The sequence below is a fragment of the Sphaerodactylus townsendi genome, linkage group LG03, assembly GCF_021028975.2.
Source record: "Sphaerodactylus townsendi isolate TG3544 linkage group LG03, MPM_Stown_v2.3, whole genome shotgun sequence".
Lineage (NCBI taxonomy): Eukaryota > Metazoa > Chordata > Lepidosauria > Squamata > Sphaerodactylidae > Sphaerodactylus > Sphaerodactylus townsendi.
The window spans coordinates 55,800,086-55,822,979 of record NC_059427.1 but is presented as its reverse complement, the minus strand read 5'-3'; the positions used below and the strand labels follow the sequence as shown (position 1 = coordinate 55,822,979).

The 22,894-nt window shown below is 45.3% G+C and overlaps 1 protein-coding gene across 5 annotated transcripts in view; it reads left to right on the top strand.

Moving 5' to 3' along the window:
• Positions 1-22,894, top strand: part of CACNA2D3 (calcium voltage-gated channel auxiliary subunit alpha2delta 3) — a 707,732-nt gene that overhangs the window by 431,506 nt on the left and 253,332 nt on the right. For all 5 annotated transcript variants that reach the window (XM_048490851.1, XM_048490852.1, XM_048490850.1 and 2 more), the window contains exon 12: positions 15,673-15,751. In XM_048490851.1, the coding sequence (XP_048346808.1) occupies positions 15,673-15,751 (79 nt within the window). The remainder of the gene's footprint in view (positions 1-15,672; positions 15,752-22,894) is intronic.

Sequence of the window (22,894 nt, the reverse complement as noted above, 5' to 3'; positions counted from 1 at the left end):
CTCAAGGGTTCCTTAGATTTTTAATAACCTAGTTATGAAAATTCTATTTCTTTGCAATTTGAAGAGACCAATTAGTGAATGTCATATAGACAAGTGGATGAAGGCTAATGTTAGGCCTCTAGGGGCTTTTCATATTCGTTACAGAAAGAAATCAGGTAACAGTTTATAGCTAGCTAGGGGAGTGTATTAAATATTCAGCCCATCTTAATTTGACTCTAGGAGCTCAAGGATGCTGTGGAGCTTTGAAAATGATAAACACAAATTTAATTTTTAGTTTAAAATAATGCACTATTTTTCCTTTACAACATCCTTTTTGCTTGATTAGCAACTGCCTGTAATCTGCTGAAACATCAAAAAGTATGAAATGGTTTTATTTACAGCATAACTCTAAGGATAAGTGCACCCATCTAAAACCATTGACTTCAGTGGATTTAGAAGGGTGTAACTCTGCTTAGAACTGTTCTGCTCATTTTCTCAGTGTTGTATTTTGAGGCCTGAAGCATTAGCTGCCTTCCAGTAATTTTCAACATCTGTTTTTCTGTTTCTGCTTATAGCAGGGAAGCATTTGTCACTGATTGGTTGTGCTGGTGCAAATAGTTCATATATAGTCTATGTACAGTGTACACTTGATTTTTAATACCTGAATTAACTAATTTTTGGATTATGTTCAGCACTTGTAGAGGTGAAATTATGATTTATATCAGTTATTTATCCAGATACTTGTCTCTGATGTCAAATGTAAAGTGATTGTGCATTGACTCACTTTTACAAACTGATGTACACACATGTAAGTACAGAAATGTACATGCATTCACTGGATCATATGGTCAGCGGTAAGGGAGGAATAGGTATCTGAACAGGAAGTTGAATCAATAGTCTGGCAAAAGAAGTGCAACAAATTAGACTGAGAGTTGATAAAAACAGGGACTTGTGGAAAACGTGAGGAGATAAGATTGCAGAAAAGAAGATCTAAGGTTGACAGTAAACTGGAAGCAAAGTCTCACTAGAAACAAGTGGGACTAAAAACAAATGGGATTTGACATGATGCCCAAATAATGAGCTTTAATGCAAGGAATTAGCAGGTTATGCTTTGTGAACATGTCATAGTCAAGTTTCTCACAAATATTCACCCAAGTCTCCTGTTAAGGGTCTTTGGTCTGCAATTAGCAAGGACTATAGTCCTTCAATTCCACTTTGTACCTTCTGCCATTTGTGGGGTTTGCGGTGTGAATTGGGAAATATCTGGAGATTTTGGGGGTGGAGCTTAAAGAGACTGGGGTTTGGGAGGAGAGGGACCTCAATGGAGTGTAATGCCATAGAGTCCCCCTTCCAAAGCATCCATTTTCTCCATAGGAACTTATCTTTGTCTCCTGGAGATCAGTTGTAATCCCAGGAGAGTCCCAGCTACCACATGGAGGTTAGCAACCCCTAGCCATGAGTGCAGAGACAGTTTTGATATCAGACTGTAATTCCTATCATTTGATGCATATCTCCTGTAGTATGGTAAGAGATGGTCAGCTTGCATATTATGTTTAACTTGAGTAAATACTCCAAGCTAGAACCAGCTTTTCCACATTTTCTTGACAGCAGTTCTATGCATGCAGAATGTAGCTGAAAAAAATTACAATCCCCCATGTGGTGTCAGTACCATGTACATTGCTCATTTAACAGATTTCAGGGGTGTTGCTTCTAGCATTGGGATGCTATGCATCTCTTTGCAGAAGGATTTATCCAGGCATCCCTTTTTTAAATAGGTTGTGGGAAATGGGGGATTTGGTTACAGTTATAGGAAATTATTTGCCAGTTAAACCTACTTCTACCTTTGCTCTATCATCTAAAGATTTCTGTCATAAATCCTGTGCACATAGGAGTATTTATCGTTAATAAAAACAGTACATTTCAAGTGTATGCATTACTCAATTTTCAGTGTCTCTGAACTTAAGAAGGTGGATAATGGGGGAGAAGGCAATATTAACTGCAAGGTTGCAAATCCTTAGCTCCCCCATTTTTTGAATACTAGAAGTTAGCTCTTGGTTCCATAATCTGTATTTTAAATCTTATATTTCATCTCCAGCATTTTGAATGTTCATGCTCTCATATTTCTTGCAGGATGGCAAAAAACCAGCTACAAACCTTCCAGTTATCTCTTTATTTGTTATCTTGCTTTCTTGGTTGTCAGTTTTTCACAAACTGGTTTATGACTGCAATAATCCCCTCAAAATCAGCTCTGTGAGAGATAATAGCTTGTTATCAGAAAGTTTACCACCTTTGACTTCACTTCAGGCCGTTACACAACAAAAACTGAACTTGAATAAGACTGCCAGGTGTATTAAATTATATGATAAATTATGGAGATTCTATAATGGAGATTAGTGTCCAAAGAAAATCACCACAATTGCCAAATTCATTATCTGATAGGATTGCAGGCTGGATAAAATCCCATGGGTAAAAGTTCAACACATTATCCATTATGTCATCTTTCTAATCTTTGTCTGCTGCTTGCATAGCCCAATACATCCTGAACGTCTCTCCCTGATTCCAGTTGATATATATAAAAGAATTGAAAACATTGACTGAGTAAAAATTCAATCTGAATGAGATTTGTTTTGCTAGGCCAACATGAAACAAGACCAAAATACATGTTAAACAGGCTGTGTCTTGCCATTATAGCAGTTTCTGATTTCTCTATTTGGGTGAATAAGAATTTTATGTTCTAATATGTTTGATGTCCACTGTGTTAAAATTTAATTTAGATATACCATACCAAGCTTAAATTGGAACTTTTGACCAGAGTCAGAAGAGAAGGTTTGCTACACCTTTAATAGCTGTGTACATACATATGTGAGGTGTGGAATGGTATATTAGTATATTCCAGTCCCATCAGATCTTGGAAGCTAAGCACAGTTGGTACTTGGAATGGAGACCTTCAAGGAACAGAGGCTTTCAGTGAGACCTTATGCAGACAAAGGCAATGACAAACCTCCTCTGCTTAATCACTTGCCTTGAAACCCCCACCAGGGGTTGCCAAGTTGGTTAAATCTTGATGGCATTTTACACGCACGCACACATGTTTGTGCTATCAAATCACAACCAACGTATGGTGACCCCAGCAAGAGGTTTTCAAAGCAAGTATAAAACAAAGGCAGTTTGCCAATGTGTTCCACAAAATAGTCTTCCTTGGTGGTCCCCATTCCAAATATTAACTTTGCCTAGCTTCCAAGATCTGTAAAGATCAGACTATACCATGCTGCCTTCTCTCTTTACAAGAGAAAATTCCATAGGTAATTTTTCTCTGCAGGAAAAAATGCACTTGTGAAATTTCTTCTACATGTGACACTTGGGTTCAAAGACTGAAGCCACATTTTTATTTGTTCCTCTGCCATGACACTTAATGAGAACATCAGCATGCTGCAAGTTTTCTGAACTCCACAGCCAATGTATTGCAACAGCTAGGTGGCAATCATCCTTGAATTACTGCCTTTCCTCCAGAGCTCTGAACCAACCCTTTTGATTTTAGCTTCATGCATATCCAAGTGATTGTCAGCCTATCACAGCCCGTGGAACTCTACTGGATGGGAGGGGTGAGTCAGAGGCGGAGTTCTCACAGGGACATGTAGGGTCACATGTCCCCAGCCGCATGCCAGCTGGTCACATGGGGGAGGCGAATGGTCTTCCCACACTCCTCCCCTCAGCCCTGTCTCTCCAGGCTGCTCCTTCAGCCAGCAGAGCCTTCACCAGGCACCTCTTGGCCCAGCCTTGCTGGACTGCTTGAAGGGTGGCCCGTGGCAGGCTCCCACCAGCTAAGGTAAGTGGAGAACGAGGGGGTGGGCACGGGGTGGAGCAGCCAGAACAGGTGTTGCCCTAGGTGCCATTCCCCCCAATGCCTCTGGGGTGAGTCAGCCTCAATGTAAGTGGGAGAAGAAAAGAAGAAGAAGAAGAGTTTGGATTTATATCCCCCCTTTCTCTCCTGCAGGAGACTCAAAGGGGCCTACAATCTCCTTGCCCTTCCCCCCTCACAACAAACACCCTGTGAGGTTGGTGGGGCTGAGAAAGTTCCAAGAAGCTGTGACTATCCCAAGGTCACCCAGCTGGCGTGTGTGGGATTGCACAGGCTAATCTGAAAGAAAAAACTTTTTCCCCCTTTGGAAAAAGATTTTATGGTTCTGGAAAGTACCATCAGCTTAGCAAAGCTTTCAATTAGCTTTTACTTTTCAGCTTAGCCAGGCTTTCATTTGGCTTTTACTTAGGGCTTGAGGGTCAGCTCTGGGAAGAAAGCTTATTTTAGTTTGACAAATAAGCATCCATTAAAAGTCCTTCATTTCTAGCTTGTTTGTGTAGGTTCTGTGGAAAGGGCTCTGTGTGAGTAAGTAGCCTTGAACCTGCTGAGGTAAGCTGAGAAGAGAGGGAGAATCAAATCTGCCTTAGGGTTTGTTAAATTACTTCAGAGCCAGTTTTATTATATATATTGAAGTCATCCACATATAATGGTTATCATTATTTTCTATTAAATAGACCTCTGTTCATCTCCATCTGTGTCTTGTTTGTTAAGTCAAATGTCCAAGGACACATGATGTCTTTTTATCTCATATATAAGAATAGCCTTTGTCTAGTGGGCTTCCAATAACAGATCTTTAGAGAAATGCAGGCAATGGCAAATCATTTCTGAACATCTCTTGCCTTGAAAACATCATAAGGGGTCACCATAAGGCCGTTAGTTGACTGCTTTCCACCACCACATAACCATTTTGGGGGACTTATTATATAAGAACTCTTGGCCCCCAAATATAGATGATGGAACTGTATATGAAAATATATTATAATTTCCCTACAACTACAACTTTTATACTGGTCTGTTGAAGAAATCTCAACGTTCACTAAGATGACTGTATTCATCAGTAACGTTAAAGGTTTTAGTCTAGGTTACAAGACAACCCAAGTTTGAATCCTAGATAAACTTTTGCCATTCTGGTCAAGGGGTGTCAGATAACAAGCCATATCTGCATTCAGCAATAGATAATTGTTTTCAATAAGTAAGTGTTATTCTGTGTAATACCATGTAATTTGTTTTCTGTCAAACATCAGACATTCTTAAACCAGCTGTGGTAAGTGCTGGCATATACAAATAAATCATGACAGCTGCTTCTTTTATAAAGGTGCTCAGATCAGTGAGAGGAAAGATAGCATGGTATAGCCTGAATTTGTCAGATCTTAGGAAGTAAGCAGGTTGGTACTTAGAAGGGAGATCACCAAGGAAAACTGCACAGGAAGGAAATGCCAAACCACCTTTCCTTCTCATCCCTTGCTGGGGGTTGCTAAAAGTTGTCTGCAACCTGATGACACTTTACATACACAGAGGCCCATTCCACACAATAAATAAAACCTCTTGCAGACATTTTAAAAAGAACTGTTTTGGCTTTTTCACCCAAGAATGGTTCTTTCACCCCTTTCACACACACCCTCCCCCTGGTTAAAGCTCTCACTTCTATTTTGTGAGCAGCTTGTGCCTGCCATATTGTGCCATTTCAGGATTCTCCATGTTGCTCTCCATTTGCAGGAGGTTCCCACAGAGGTTTCCTCTGTTTGCAGCTCACCTGCCCACAATTTCCATCTTAAAAGTACACAAAATAAAGTTAGTTTTCACTACCTATTTGATGGTTTTCCCCTTTTTTGTTTTGAGGGGTCAGGCCCACCACCAGACACCACCAGATTTTCCCACCCACCCTCCACCCACCCTCCACCCACCCTCACAAACTAAGCCAGCTTGGCAGGGCAGTGATCTCCCATTCCCCCACCCCTCCAAACAACCCTCTTTCCCCACCTGCCCTCCCACTACCCAGAACCCCATTCCCTTGCCTCCATCATCCCAATAAACTCTGTTCTCCTGTCCCCCTTCCGCCACCCCAAACAACTCTGTTCCCCTGCTCTACTTCCCACCAGCCTTCCACACTTACTGGTGTCCTGAAACTAGAGGATAATCAACAAGTAGGTAGTAAGCAGGTCGGGGGGGGGGGAGGTAAAGGAGTAGTACAGCCCATTGTACAGAGGGAAAACGCTTGCTCATCCACCCACCCCCTTTTCTAGATCCCACTGCATTCCCCCCACAACGGGCTTTACTGCTAGTAGCTATATATTTATCATATTCATGTTTCAGAGGATAATTGTGTTATACTTCAGTAGAAGAACCAGATTCAGTAGAAGGGTCCAGTAGCACCTTAGAGACCAACACAATGTTCAGAGTATAAGCTTTTGAGAATCAAACCTTCCTTCCTCAGATACATTAGAAATTGAGATCCCACAGACTTTATATTCCAGTCAGAAGATGGGAAGACTATTACAAAGAAAGGAGTCAGGATGCAGAGGTACAGTGCAGAATGTAATCAGCTTGATTTTAGAGCAGAGTATAAATGGTTATGGGCAGAAAATTATCCCATGTCCTTGTTTAGCCTATGCCCTTGTTCAGCATTGTTCTGAATTTGTGAATGAACTCAAATTCAACAATCTTACCTTGCAATCTTGAAGTTCACCCTTGAGGGCTGATGCCACTCGTAAGTCAGCAATTAAATGTCCTGGTCTTACATTGTTTGAGTGTTTTAACATATTTGGTGCTTGACATTTTCTCTTCTTTCACATCCTTGTACTTATCTGCCAACCTTTTCCTATCCCTCTGAGTAATTTAGAAAAGGTTAACACATTTTTGAGGGAGTTTGTAAAAAGTTTGAGAATGGAACCCCACAAAATATGTTTGTGAAAACTGTGGGGGGGGGGGGGGGTGAGGGGATTCCAAATAAGGGAAGAATAAAGGAAATCTGACCCTTCCCTAGTGATCCTAGTATATGGATGAGAGATCTCATGCACATAAATGGGACATTAACCCATTTATCTCACTTTTAAGTCTCACTCTACTGAACCCCAGGGGCTCTGTTATTTAAAAACAGAAGAAAATGTTTGTTCATCAGCTGAAGTGAGTCCAGAGACATTATACAAACAGCATTTCCTTTTAATAGATGGTTTTCCCAAGTACTCATGGCTACTCCGCTAGGATATGTGGTACTTTCTATGGTTTGAGGTCTGCATGATGACTTTTTTTGTTTGCTAGCTACTGACAATATGAAGTCTAAGATGACTTGATCATTTTGCTACCAAGACAGTTGTCCTTTCTTGAAATAAATAGAATTGGGAAATCTGCCTGGCTAAAGCTGTCCATGGAAATGGCTTGCAGCTGTAGCCGGAGGTCTCTGTTTCCCTTGCAGCTGCAAGCAGAAGTCCTTTCTTTCCCTCTAGGAAATACAGGTAGTTAAAGTTATTATTTAGACAGCTGCTGAGTATCAGCAGAAACTGTGGGCCTACAAAAAAGCTCCTGTGGGAAATAATGAACTTTCCATTGTCAGCTGCAGAAGGAATCCTCTCATTACGTTATCAGTATATTTAATTCTCAACATGACCCCATCTGTGGATACTTAAATCTGGAGACTGGGCCATGGACATTCAAGACAGATCTTTCTACAACCTGAGAAAAGTTGCAGAAAAATACGAAATCTAAAAAATGAATCAGATGGGCAATTGAATCCCCCCAAGTGATAAATGGGTTGCCTGGAGCTTTTAAGCAGATGCCCTAGTGGCTGTTGCTACACAATCACAATCTACAGAATCATTCAGGGCTTAATTTCTGTCAGGAAAAAGCAAATGGTTAGGGAAGGGCCCTTTCCAGGGCTGGCAAGACTCACTGGGGTCAGACCTGGCAGCAACCACTGGATGACTTGCAACTATGGAAATTGTATGATTCACTCAGACCCAGTTGCTTGCTACTGTTCAACATCATGAGCCCTCTGGGGGAGGTTGGTATATAAATATAATAAATAAATAAAATAAAATAAAATCAGCCACCTTATGAAAGCCAGTGTAGTATTTAGAGTTTCAGATTAGAAACTGAGACATCCAGGAGTGAATCCCCATTCCACTGTAGAGGCTCACGGGGTGACTTGTGCCAGACTCATTTGCTTTAGTGCATTTTTAACTTGCTCTTCCTCCAAGCTGATCAGGACAACATATCTCAATGTTCCCCTTGGTTTTCTCCAAACAGGTGTTAGGCTAAGTAAGAGTTACTGGTTCAAGGTTACCCACTGAGCTACATGGCAGAGTGTGGATGTGTCAACTTAAGTGCTGCTCTCAGAAGAAATTGTATGAGGACTGTAGCAAGGTTCCTTGTAGCCTTGTAAGCGGAGGGGGAAGTGAATAGTGGGCAAATTGCCTTAGCTATGGACTGCACTGTGATTAATGCTAACTTTGCAAGCGCACATCCAACCACAAATTCGTATCCTGGCTTCTGAGGTCTTTGAGGGAAGCATAGGATTAAAAATAATTAATTTATGTGTTGGCTTGTTGAAGACGTGTCTTGTCTAGCTCCTTTTCAGAATATATTCCCGGTTGTAGGAGCCAGACACCTCATTTATAAATTTGATTTCACCATGTGAGGGTAGCAAGTTCTTGAAATGTCATAGATGGGATTTGGACATAAGACTGTGTATATAGTTTGCCAATTACAGATAATAGGCTTATAGGACGATAGTTTGAAGGATTAGTAATATCACCCTTTTTGTAGATTGGGACAACTATAGACGCCAGCTACATCTTTGGGATGCGGCTCGTGTTATTTACATGGGTAAATAAGGAAGCCAGAGTTGTAGCCCACCACTCGGGTGAGGATTTAAGTATTTCTGGTATTATTGCATCAGGACCTGGGGCCTTACCGCTTTTCAAACCACTGATTAGTTTACTCACTTCTTGACATAAGACTGTGTAAATAAATCTGCCATGTTATAGAAGATGACCTGCAATAATAAAAATGACTTGGAATGTGAAGTTTAATTGGAAAAAGTAGAGCAACCATTAATTTTTTTAAAACTTTTTCTAGCATCAAATGACTCAGTGCCAGAAATGGTGGTTCAGAACACATTTACAGAAGTTGCAAAAGTAACAATATGAACCTGAAAGAAAGCCATAAAATCTCTGGCTTTTCAGACAATATTTGATTATGGTCCATTAGTTCAAAGTGACATAAAGCAGTATTCACAACTGAAAACAAATGTTTCAGCTTAAACATACTTTCTCTCTCACAGAGGTTTATAGGCCTAGGTCCTTTAGGCATGATAACCTTAAAACTAAAAATTAAAATATTTGCTTTTTGGTTTCTGTCCCAAGCATATTGTAGTTAACATCGTGTCATGTACTGTATATGAGGAACAGGCTAGATAGATGGCAATATGGGTAGAACCAAAAGCATTTGCAAAATGTTATTGATTGCCCATTAACTTTGCTTTTGGCTGTGGTGCTGTCCTGTACTTTCTGGACAACCAGCCTGCTATTTTTTCAGCATAACTTGTTGGTATAACTCAAAACCAAAAAATAGCCATTGGAGCTGTTTCCTTTGAAAAATACAGACTGCACTGCAAGAGAGGCCCCTTCTGCACATGCAGAATAATGCACTTTCAATCCACTTTCACGATTGTTTGAAAGTGGATTTTTCTGTTTCACACAGTAAAATCCAGCTTCAAAGTCCATTGAAAGTGCATTATTCTGCATGTACGAAAGGGCCAAAGCCATGGTTTCTTTTTTGTTTTTTGTAGAAGTCTGACAATAGTTTGAACAAATGGAATCTATTAATTTGTAAGAGTAGCCTACCAGTTAATGGTAAAGTGTAAAATGGTACTAACACTTATACTGAAATCAAGAACAATTTTCCCTTCAGGTCAGTTTGCGTCAATGACTCTCTCCCAACCTCGATTGGTGATGAGAACCTGGTGCACCACCTTCAAATTTTGGGTGTGTACTTGTTTCAATCCCAACCTGAATAGTCTCTCTTACCATGCTCCTTCAGTTATACATTCCACCAAATGGTGGCATAGGATTGCAACAAGTTGAGCAACCTGACGATAACAACTGATGATATAGCTATGCTTACTGAAAGGGAGGCATTTGCCACAATCAAAAAAAGACTCCTTGATTTGGATTACAGGGAATTGTTAAACGAGGCCAATAAATTTTGTACGCCCTCCCCTTCGGGTATCCCATTGAATAATTCAACTATGGCAGGATAACTGCAAATGTTAATAGAGCCTAAATGTCGACGGGCTATATCACTAGCTCATTGCAATGTTTTACCTTCTGCTCTTTGACAAGGAAGAAGATTGGGGCTTCCGCACCACAAGAGGAAATGTATTTGTGATCTCGCTTGTGAAGAGACTGTTTGGCATGTCTTATTACAGTGTCCCTTGTATGCATCTATCAGAGCCAAGTACCTAGCCCCCTTGTTGGTAGACCAAGTTGAGGCAAGCGACGCACAAAAAACTGTATTTCTCCTTAATAATGAGAACAATGCGACGTTGGAGGCCGTAGCAAAATTTCTGTGTATTGTTATTTCAATACGATCTTAACCACTCCTTCCTACCAGTATTATTGTTCTGTTGCTTCTTATGCCAATAAAGGTTATGAAATTAAATGAAATTACTCTCTCTGTGGCTAGGAGAAGCTCTCATACTTACTCTATGATCATAAGAAGATCTCTAGTTGGACCTTTGGTTCATCTAGCTCAGTAGTGTTGCCTGCTCTGACTGAAAACAGGGTCCCAGACAGGCAAACCTTTTCCTTCCCAAATTGAACCTAGATCTGTCTGCATGCAAACTACAGCACTACACCCGTACTTTTTCTTGCAGGTTCCATTTTACTCATCTCAGTGCAATAATCAAAATAGCAGATTGATGTAGCTATTTTGTTAATGAAATAGCCATGTGGGGTGTTGTTGTTGTTGTTTTTTGAGATGGTAGTAGTTAAAGCTGTCTGTGTGTGTTGTTGTTGTTGTTTTTTGAGATGGTAGTAGTTAAAGCTGTCTGTGTGCTTAAGCAAAGGACAGGGAATTGAACAAACACAAAGACCCTGATTCACAAAGCAACTGTATGTGTACATACAATGTATCTGTTTAGAAGAATACTTTAATTCTCATTTATATTATGTAGGATGGGGAAATTGTGTCTTTTGTTACTAGCAGCAGCGCAAATAATATCCAGTAAATAACAGTGGGGTGATCTGCACTACTGAACTTCACTTGTGACAGGTCATGGGGGAGAGGGATAGAGAAAGCACTTTATCCCTCCTACTTCCCTGCCTGCCTGTCCTACTTTCAGCATGTTTGAATAGAGACAAATTCAATGCATGTAGATTCAGAACATGGGTGGTTTCAGCCAGCTTTTTACCCAGTCTTCTTCCATTTACCCTCCATATAACAGGCTCTGTCCCACAAGTATATCCCATGCTTTTTGGGTGGTCAAAGGTGATGCCCTCCTCCCTTTTTCACCAGTGAAAACCTGATGAATCCAACTCATGCAATTGGATTTCCAGTCCAGTCTCCCCTGAAGGTGACTGAGTAACTGTCCCAAGAAGCCTTGTTCATTCACAAGAACACACTCTGCACCACCAATACAATAGCTCAACTTAAACAAACTACTGAAAAAAATTCAGAGCAAAATTCAGTGGAAGCTTGTTAAAAGTTCAGTACTTACATATCTGAGGAGCTTTACTTTTTGATTTGGCCTTTTTGCCCATTTGACTGTCCCTAACTCTTCTGTAGCTGAGGCTGTGCTTCTTGCAATTAAAGCATGGTGGTTATTTGATTATTTGAAGATAAAAAAACTACTGAATATAAATCTTTCCATTTGATTCAGTTTTCACTTAGGCTCATTCCGCACATGCAGAATAATGCACTTTCAAACTGCTTTCAGTGCTCTTTGAAGCTGTGTGGAATAGCAAAATCCACTTGCAAACAGTTGTGAAAGTGGTTTGAAAATGCATTATTTTGCGTGTGCGGAAGGGGTCTTAGAGCACATTTCTGTATATTTTTCTATAGATAAGCACTAATAATAAATTATGCAGCATTCTTTGGATATACATCTCCTGTTTATTTGCAAATTAAACATTTCATTTACTATAGTTGTACTAGTGATAGGTAAGCATTTGAAGTAAAACAAAGGAAGCCATCTTGCAAGAAATCCAGTAGACATTTCTTCTTTTGAGAACAGACATGTTGCACCATTTTGATGCACTTAGCAGATTGAGGAACTGTTAGTTTCCTTGTTGGTTTTGTCAGGTGTAGTATGTGTATTAAACCATAGAAAAATATATTTTCACTTCACAAATGTATTATAAATTACAACTCATTATATGCAATAGACAGAGCTAGAAGGGTCTGAAGAAACACTAAAGCTTCGTTAAAGTTATAAACAATTAGGAATGCAGTATTTAGAGTCAAGAGATAGCAGGCCAGAAAATAGATAAAGAAAAGCAGAGTTGGCATAGCAACCAATATGTCATTGACCAAGGATCAGGGCAGGGGGTATTCTGAAGGATACTAACAAATAGGTACAGGGAGGGGAGAAGGAATGGTAACATGATATTCCAGTGATGGCGAACCTTTTCGAGACTGAATGCCCAAATTGCAACCCAAAACCCACTTATTTATTGCAAAGTGCCAACACAGCAATTTAACCTGAATACTGAGGTTTTAGTTTAGAAAAAAAACGGTTGGCTCCAAGGTGTGCGTTACTCAGGAGTAAGCTTGGTGGTAGTTGATGGCTTTGCTTTGAAGCAACCATGCAACTATTCCAATGGGTGAATCACGACCCTAGGATGGTTTACTCAGAAGCAAGCCCCATTGCCAGCAACCAAGCTTACTCCCAGGTAAAGGATCACGCTTTAGTTCTTCACATGGAAATCAGTGGGGTTTAACAGCACTTAACAGGGTTACCTACACTCTTCCCCAAAACTAGGTCTTAGGTTTAATGCTAATAATCGAGCCCAGCAGTCCAGGCCAGCATAGATGTGTGTGGGGGCACACTGTCTGTGCGTGCCCACAGAGAGGGCTCTGAGTGCCACCTCTGGCACCCATGCCATAGGTTCACCATCACTGTGATAGGCAATTTGTACATCCTTGCAGCCCAACCAACAGGTACAAGACAAGGGAGGGGACAACCAAAAGTATAACTAATGTTTGTAAATAGCAATCCTTTGAGACTCCTCCCTGATGCCCACAGGAGTTCTCGTGAAGCTGCAGCTTTAAATTAATAAACTTTTGAACCTGAAGAATCTTTGGTATTGGTTATTTAACCTTGGCAGAGCTAGAGGCTTGTGCTTATCAGTTTGAAGGCACAAAGGTTGTTTAATCTGCAGCATACCACCCCAAATTGTATAAATGATTTCCTTAAACATTAGCCATTCCATTAGCTGAGGTTACATAAATTCATGAGAGTAATTAATTGTTGGGAACAATCATAAGAGGTTTTCCATCCTCAATGGGGTGAAAGTTAATTTGAGCTGTTCAAAGTGCATGTCCCAAATGCCACACATAACTTCATGTTATTTTCTCATACAACTTGAGTTCTGATGAAGTTCCTCGCACTTTGTGTGATTTGTCCTGGTATTTTATTCAATTTCATTGACACAAGTGTATTGTATAATGAAGTTGGATGGGCTCACTGATTCTCTTCTATTATCCAAGATCATCTTCAGAAAAAAAAGTGAAAGAGAAGCCTTTAGTTTCCTTTCCTGTTGATAATAATAAGTTTTTGGAAGGGGAGTGAGTCTATATTAATTAATTACTTTACTTTTGTAATTTCCCACCCATCACTGAAGTTCCTAAGTAGAGTACAATAGTAAAACATCATAAAACAATCATAAAGGCATCATAAATCTACTTTAAATCTACTTTAAAACTACTTTAAAAATCATCCCATCACTGCCCTAACCCTCCTAAAAACAAAATTGACCACCCCCATAATGCCCTTCCAGTACATTTTAACATTGAGTGGGGGCTAAACCTGAAAAGATTCTGTATAGTGGTAGAGGCGCCAAACAAAAACTAAAAGGGGGCATGAGGGGGGTGGGCATAAACCACTGAACAAATTGTTTTTATTGTTGTCTTTTCAGAAGCTAATGGTGATATACTACAGAAACTTTAAATATATTTGTTTATTGAGGAACCTTCAATAGTTCTGGTTATATGAATAAATAACTTCTTTTTTGTTGTCTTAGTATGGTCTTCAAGATATTTCATGGTTTCTCTTTCCTTTTTTTAGACTTATGAACAATTTTTTATTGAAAGGTGTGACGTATGTAACTCCTTTTCTTGTATCTTCAACTTTTTGAGTTCTTTATTATGGAATCTTGTGCAAGCATCCAACATAATTTAACTGTCAAACTCATGAACAGAGACTGAATTGGAGAGAGGTCAAGTTTTTCTTTCCAGGATAGTGGGGGAAGGAAATGATTTGGAAGAGCTTATACTTTCTATTTTATTATGGGAAGACTTATATTAATATATAAGCTCACACATCTTGGAGACAAATAACTTTGCCAATATTTTGTCTCATGTTTCCACATCTGTAGTAATAATTTCTTCAGTAATTAAATGCAAGCCTTAGATGGCAGAAATCTACTAAATCTGAATTGGATAATAACCTCTGTGTCATGTGACTTTATGTAGCACCCCAATAGTTTTTAATTTCTCATTTAAGCTTACTCATGTTTTTGGTAACATTCCAGGTGTGTTTTTATTCATTTTGGTTATGAAAAAGAGAGAAAGGACCATTTCAGCACTGAATTGTTGGTGTAAACATGAAACTAGGTCACAATCCTAAATTTAGGGGTTGGGAGTTAGTATTGGGGTGGGGGAAGAAGGCAAAGTTAGGAAAGCGGTGGGGGAAGGTTAGAAAATGAGGCTTGGGTGGGGGAGGGTGGGAAGCTGTAGGTTAGGGTGGGGTGTGGCAGGGCCCAGGCTTCCTTGTGGTGGTGGAGATGGAGGTGGCAGGGAAGAGCCTGCATGCTTGCTGGGGGTGGGAGGAGGCAGGGAGGACTTGTGGGGGTGGGGGAAGGTGGGCAGGGCTTGGCTGGCCTGGCACAGTGCTGGGTTCTTCCAGGTGGTGGAGGAGGAGGCAGGCGAAGAGCAGGGCCTAGCAGGGGGTGGGGTGAGCCAAGCCTTAACCCTTTTTTTTCGCTTGCTCCCTTGCTGCGTACTGCCGAGCCAGGCTGGGCTGTGCCAAGCACTCCAAGCCGAGGAGGGCCGCCAGGAGGAAGGAGGGGTGTGAGGGACGATTTTCTGGGGGGGCCCCACATGACAGAATGGCGGTCGCCTGGATCATTTTTCCTCAGATGTTCCCATGGAAGCTCTGCCTCTGGTATTGAGGGTCTCACAAGTTCTTTTGTGCCAGAGATAGAAATGCACCCTCAAGAACAACCAAGTGGGGATCTACAGAGGAAAGTGAGAATTGGTGGAAATTAGCACAATCTTCTAATACATGAGTATTAGTACTTTTTAAAAACAAAAAAGCACTGATTGCATTCTGTGATTTCTGCATCATTTAGTATGTTGTGCTAATACTTATGACTTGTTTTAGCTGTGTTCACATTTCTGCAATCCTAATGCTATTACATTGCCTGTTATATGTCCTACCCCGTTAATGTCATTGAATCATACTGTTTGAGTTTCACGGAGAAGGTGTGCTATAAATAATATACATTTTAAAAATTAAATAATATATACATTTATATATTTATTGTTTGTTTATTTGTTTGCTGCATTTTTATGTACATATATAACATATTGATCGTAATCCACCGGTGTATTTTCAGGTTCGCATTTTCACTTACTTGATTGGAAGAGAAGCTGCTTTTGCTGATAACCTCAAATGGATGGCATGTGCCAACAAAGGTTGGTTTAATTTCCTTACACAAAATACAAAACATTTATTTAACCCATCCCTGCTGATGTCTGGATTGTTAAAACTCTCTGTTCTGATTTCAACTCTGCATTGGTACATTTAAAACATATGCCTAAGAATTACCAGAAACAATCATGTCCCCTGTGTGACCGTCTGCACTGTTCAAAAAGGGTGTAGATGTGCTGTGCAAACAGCTAATGGGCACTGAAGGGTTAATTCCCCATGGCAACAGAGAACCTTGAATGACAGGCAAGCCAGAAGATTGGTTAGCATTAGCTGTACTGAGTGGGAGAGCAGGTGATAAGAACAAATGCAATCATCGACAAAACTTCAACTGATCCCAAATGCAGACTCTGCCAGGAAGCAGATGAAACTGTGACCATATACTCAGCTCCTGCAAAAAGATTGCGCAGACTGGCTACCAACTCCGCCACAACAGTGTGGCCAAAATGGTCCACTGGAACATTTGCAAAAATTATGACTTGCCCACCTCTAACAACTGGTGGGAACATCAAACTGAAAAAGTCCTCAAAAATCAGCAAGCCAAGGTACTGTGGGACTTTCGTATACAAAGTCCTGCAGCACAACACACCCCGACATTGTCATAATCGAACCAGAAAAGGTGTGGATCACTGATATCGCGATACCCAATGACAGTAGGGTCAACAAAAAACAACATGAAAAGATCGTGAAATACCTGGATCTAAAGATTGAGATCCAGCATCTTTGGTACAAACCAACATCAGTGGTGCCAGTGGTCATCGGCGCGCTGGGTGCTGTCCCAAAAAACCTGGGGCAGCAATTGAAACAAAATAAGCTGCAACCGAATAACCGGGGGCAGCCATTGCTGCTGGGATGAGCCAAGAAGCAAGAATAAGTTGCAAGCATGGCTTGGTGGCATGCTGCAGAAGCGGGGTGCATTGATTGGCTCCCAGCCGGTCAAGGCGGGAGGAGCCAAGGGTATATAAGAATGCCTCACCTAGATCTCGCCCTTCCCGGCGGCGAGACTCAGAAAGGCGTGGTGTGAAGATCTGAGTCAAGCGTAAGGCCTGGAAGGAGCCTGGTCTCGGCCATTCTCCCTCTTGCTTAGTCTACTCCTTACCTCTCCTCAGCTTCTCCTTAGTCTGACTTCACCTGTGCTTACTTTCTCTTCGTTCTTTTCCTCCCCTTCACTTCTCCTTCATTTTCTCCCTCGGCCGCCGGCCGGGTCTCAGCTTCGCTCCCATGGGTCCAAAGTGGCGAGGCTGCGGGGCAAAGGCCAGCCCTCCCAGGAGGTCCCACCTTCAGGCAGTGCCCGGGCACTCCTTAACAGGGTGCGTGCCCAGACGGGGCCCGGGGCAGTGGGGGAGGGCCCCGTGGTCGGGCGGATCGGCGCGGCCGCGGCGGCCTTGGGCCTATCCCCCACAGGCAGGGGCAGGTTGGCGGGCTCAGCGGTTCAGCCTCCTTCATCCGCCGAAGCGATTCCCGGGGCACACCAGGGCCCTGGCATGGCTTCCGCCTCCTCCGTGCCTATAGGTGGCACAACTCCCGATCCCGCCCTGGTCCGGAATTTAGCAGACACGCTGCTTCACCTCTCCCAAGCCCTCGGAGGACCGTCTGGGAGTCCCGGGACCCCCGGCGGATCGGGGGACCCGGAGCCATCCGCGCCGGCGGCCGCTGGTGCGGTGGGAGCGGGCCCGGCGGGCGGGCCGGCAGAAGAACTCCAGCTGTCTCCTCCTGTGAGCGCGTCCACGTTGGTGGACGCGTCCGTGGGCCCCTCCGAGTGGGAGGGCCGGAGGAAGAAGCGGTCGTCGCGACACTCCCGGTTCTCCAGGCGGTGGCCCAGCTCCTCCTCATCAGGTGAGTCAACCTCGGATGACGAAATGCAGGCTAGCGGGGAGTTTTGGTTTCAGGGGGAGAAGGTGCCCGCTCTCCCTTCTTGGCTAGCGAAACGCAGGCGCCTTCGGGGGTTGGAGGCACCATCTACCGGCGCGGAAGTTCCGGGAGCGGGCTCTCGATGGGTATTACGTGGATATATTCAGATGCCTGCGGCGGGAGGGGGAGCAGGGCTTGTCTGGGGGCAAGGCCGATAAGAAAAGGAAGGATCCGGCTGCGGCGGAGCAGACTTTCAACAACTGGTTGCAGGGCTTTACCGAATACTTGGCCCTGATAGCGGCTGCCTACCCCATGCGTGCCTGGCACTTGACAGCCCATATGGCGCACGTGCTACGGGCCCGGTCCTTGGGCGGCAAACCCGCGGCCATAGCCTATGACAAGGCTATCTGCAAGAACGCGTTCCACAGGAGCCGCTTCCGCTGGGACCTCATCCATGACCAAACATGGATGGTCGTGGTTCAGCCTGCCATGAAAGGAGCAACGGAGCCCCCCGCCACCGACAGTCCCCCTAGAGGCTACCTGGGATGGGGGGTGGCGAAAGGGACTTGCTGGGATTACAACAGAGGTGCTTGCCAGCGTCCCAAATGCAAGTATGATCATGTTTGTTCCAACTGTTCTGGAAACCACAGCAGGGTGGGCTACACAAAGCCAGTCGGCCATCCTCCCTTTCGGCAGGCCCAGTTCCCTGGCGCCGGGCCCTCCCTCAAGGACGCCTTAAGGCCACGGTACGCGCTGAGGCCGCATACTACCCAGAAGCACTGAAACTCCAGCCTCGCTGCAGACCTTAGCCCCCCACACCCATCCGGCTGGGGGGGTGTTGTTAGATTGGCTGCAGCATTACCCTGACTCTAGGGGCTGCACGCCTTTTGCCCAGGAGATGGCTTCACAGTGGGGTTCCAGAATCCCTTACCAGGGGTGCAGGAAGAAGCCTAGCCGCTGCAGGCTGCACCAAGCCCTAAAATGTCGGTCCTGGATGCGCCTTCCCGACATGGCGGCAGACAAGCTGCATAAGGAAGTACAGGCTGGTCGGATTGCCGGTCCCTACAGCCAGCCTCCGCTACCCAACCTCAGGGTCTCCCCCATAGGTGTGGTGCCCAAGAAGGCCCTGGGGGAGTTTCGCCTGATACAACACCTCTCCCATCCCCAGGGCGACTCAGTGAACGATCACATAGACCCGAGGAATTTGTTATGCATTGATCGCGCGGTATGCCACCCTAGACGAGGCCATCAGCCTTATCAGGCAAGCTGGCCTGGGGGCACTACTGGCAAAATGTGACATCCAGTCTGCCTTTCGGCTCCTGCCCATTTCTCCCCTCGATTTCGAGCTTCTGGGCATCCACTTTCAAGCGGCACTACAGAGTGCGTGGACCAAGGCAATGCCCATGGGATGCCTTCTATAGCTTGTGCCGCCGCATTCGAGGCCTTTCAGCACACCTTTCTCGAATGGGCCTTCCAGGCAGCAGGGTGCCCTCCGGGTTAAAGTGACGCTTTTCATTGGGCGCATTTCTTGTTTATCGCCAGGCAGGCGCACCGGAGTGCCGAGGTCGCACTGGGGGCCTTCCAAGCGGCTGGCAGCCAAGATAGGGGTCTCCCTGGCTCCCGACAAGACGGAGGGCCCCTCCCCTGCTTTCAGCTACTTGGGTATTCAGCTGGACACAGTCCAAGGCACGTCCTCAATCCCTACAGACAAGCTGATTGCTCTGGCCAGCCTAATCCAGTCCATCTTGCCCCTGCGGAAATGCAGGGTGTGCCTGGTCCAGTCCTTACTGGAGATGCATCTCCAATTTCGCGCCTTGCAGCTTGGGGTGGTGTTGGCACCAGAGCAGGACATTCTCCGCCCGGTTGGCGCCGTCTTTGTCTGGCTACAGGTCCCCCGACCATCACGTTAGGGTTACAAAGGGACTTCAAAAAGAGGACACTCAAGGTTTGGCAATCCTTTCTCCAGGGGCTTTAATATGGCATTTCCTTTTGTGGCAGACGTCTCTTGAACCGCCTTGGCCTGGAACTACAGGTGCACTCTGACAGCGGCATCTGGGGCCTTTTGGTTTCGGTGTTTTACTTCCAGGGTCACTGGGCACAGAGGCCTCTGGCCCAAGCATCCTGGCGATGCGCTGGGAATCACCAGGGACCTCACCTTTCTTAGAACTTTAACTTCCCCATCCCTGGTGGCGGTGCACATCTGTAGCATGACTGTTGGCATGATAAGAGGGTGCTCTTCTGGTCGCGACAACGACAGGCTGTTGTGCACGATGGTCAGAACAGAGCAATCCAGCAAAATCTGCACGAGGTTATCGCGGCTGGTGCTGCCAATCTTGTTCTTACCTGGCTTGAAATATAACGCATCTACTTTAAAAGCTGCTTTTCGTTCCAGGTTTGCAGAATAGAGATCGCTGGCGCTTTAGCTATCTCGCCAGCAGGTTGGATCGCTTCATACGCCTCTGGCCCCAGGTGGGCAGAAGCTGTTCCTGGCGACAGTGCCCGGGCGTCCCTGTAGAACCTTGGCAGCGAACCGTCCATTTCCATACAGGTGTTTTGAACTGCGTTGCGGCACCAGCCACGTGGTAGGGCAGTCACCGGTGACAGAGCCGTCGGCGCGAACTTCCAGAGCTACGCCCGCGACGACAGGGGCGTTCGGTTCGCAGTGTGGTGTGAATACAGCCTCGCTGCTTTAGTATCTTTAGTCCACCTCCATGTGGGCGGGGAATGCATCCACGGTGATCCATGGGGTACAGCAGCTGGCTGGGATTGCATTTTACTGCAGGATCTCCGGGTTTCCCGGATGTAACAAAAGCGATTCGTAGTCCGCCCGGCTGGTGGCTGGCTGGTGGTGTCGCGGGCCCCAGCCGTACAGGGATCTAAAGCCCCATCACCCAGTGGGAGGTGCTCCGGGACGTTCACACGGGAGTTGCGAGCGGAGTGTGCGCCTCACGCTACGAGCGCCTGCTCTTTGCAGCCACTTTCCACCTGGCGCATCACGGGGCTTTCAGGCCGGGGGAGCTGGTGGCCCCCACCAGGGACCGGCTTCCAGGCACAGTGCTGCAGCGGCAGCATCTGGTCTTGTCCGGAGACATGGTCTATGCTTGGCTTGCCCATTCCAAAACCGACCAGGAGGGCCACGGTGCCTGGGTCACGATGCCGGTATTGCCGGGTGATGTGATCTGCCCCCTTGCCTCTCTAACCACCTAGCTTCGCCACAGGCCACGGCAAGGCGGGATGCTCCTGGTGCACGAGGATGGGTCCCCCCTCACCAGGTTCCAGATGCTGGCGGTGCTGAGAGCCTGCCTGGCCCGGGCTGGGTTGCCAGCCACTGAATTCGGTCTGCACTCCTTCAGGATAGGGGCCGCCACAACTGCGGCACAGGAGGCCAGGGCCCACGATGAAATCCGCACCTTGGGCAGGTGGCGCTCAGACGCATTCCGGGCCTACATCCGCCCCCACTTATCCTGTTAATTTTCTTCACAGTGCCTCCAAGGACGCCGCAGACTGTTTTCCGACAGGTGTGGGTCGTGGGGCACAGCATCATCGATCAAGCCGGGGACTACGCCTGCTCATCCGATTGGGGCCAGCATCTTGGACTCATGGCTCACGTGAGAATCACCTGGTTGGGGCAAGGGCACATGTTATGGGACGAGCTTGAATGCAAGCTGATCGAATACATCTTCCAATTGGCCACACTGGACATTCTAGTCGTCCACCTGGGGGAGGAGGGCCTCCCAGCCAGGTCGGGCCTTGAACTGAGATGGGCGGTGGCCACCATGCTAAGGAGCTTAGCAAAGCACCAGCCGGGCATGACTTTAGTGTGGTCCGATCTCCTCCAACGGGCGCACTGGAAGGGGGCGATGGACCCCGCGGCTGTGGATAGAGCCCACCAGAAGGTCAACAAGGTGGCCGCCAAAGTGGTGCTTTCCCTTGGGGGGGCGGTGGCGGACCATGCGGAGATCTCACAGGATATTAAAGAACTCTTCCAGCCAGATGGTGTCCACCTGTCCCGGTGGGGCCTGGACCTTTGGCTGCAATCGGTGCGCTACACCCTCCTCCGATTGGTGAGGACCGGACAGGCTCAGGCTTGAGAAGCTTGGGCGGGGAGCTGCAGAGGGGCAGCTCGTGGCGGGTTTGCAACGGGAGTCGCACATCTGGGGAGAAAACGAGCCTTCCGGCAGGTTCTCGCAGGCTTGTGCCCTGTGGAAGGGCCGGGGGTGGGGCGGGCAGGCTGGCAGGCCGGCAGGCCGGCAGGCCGGGCCGCTGCCCGACACCCCAGGGAGTGGGGTTGGGTCGGGCCGATAGGCAGCCGCGGGCTTAGCCGGTGCCCGACACCCCAGCAAGCAAGGAGAGGAGGGCGGGCCGATAGGCGGCCATGAGCTTAGCCGGTGCCCGTCTCCTCAGCAAAGGCGGGAAGGGTGGAAGCCGGAGTGATATCTCTGGGGCTTCCCTTCCCGGCATTTCCCAATGGAGATTGGGATGTTGATGTGCGACCCGTTTGCCGCCCAGCTTCATTTGTATATAGTTGAAGTTTTGATTATGTTATTGATTATTATATATTAATAAACTGGGCTGCGGCCCATTCCTTTTCCAGCCTGTCGTTGTTGTGTCTTTATTTGAGCGAAGAAGGGTCTCACCATCTGCAGCAATTAACATCAACAAGGTCACTAGATACCGCGGTGATGTCTAGTGTATTGTGTTTCAACACTTTATCTGTTTGGATTCGAAAGTCCCACAGGATCTTGACCTTCTCATTTTCCATTACTTTCTCTGGGCATTGTTCCCACCAGTTCTTAGCTGTTCTTATGTTGTAATTCTTGCATAAATTCCAGTGGATCATCTTGGCCACTGAGTTGTGTCTCTGTTTGTACTCAGTCTGGGCAATCTTTTTGCAGCAGCTGAGGACATGATCTACAGTTTCATCAGCTTCTTTTTGTAAGCCACCCTGAGTCTGGCTTTGGTCAAGAATTGGGCAGGATATAAATATAATAAAATAAAAATAAAATAAAAAATGAAGAGCAACTTCGTTGTTATTTAAATAATTTCTATTTGACCTTTTAGTCATAAGTTTTAGTCATCAGTTTTCAAGGACATTCAGTCCAAAGCATAAAAACACAATATTTAATTTTTTTTTTAAAAACCCACTTTCCTAGGATTAAGCTCATTGAGAGAAGGCCTGAGTAGCAGTCTGCTTGGGATTGCTCTCACACATTAATGACATATTCTAGAGTATGTCAGTTTTTTGTCGTTGTGTTCCCTTTTTCAAAGGAATGGGTAAG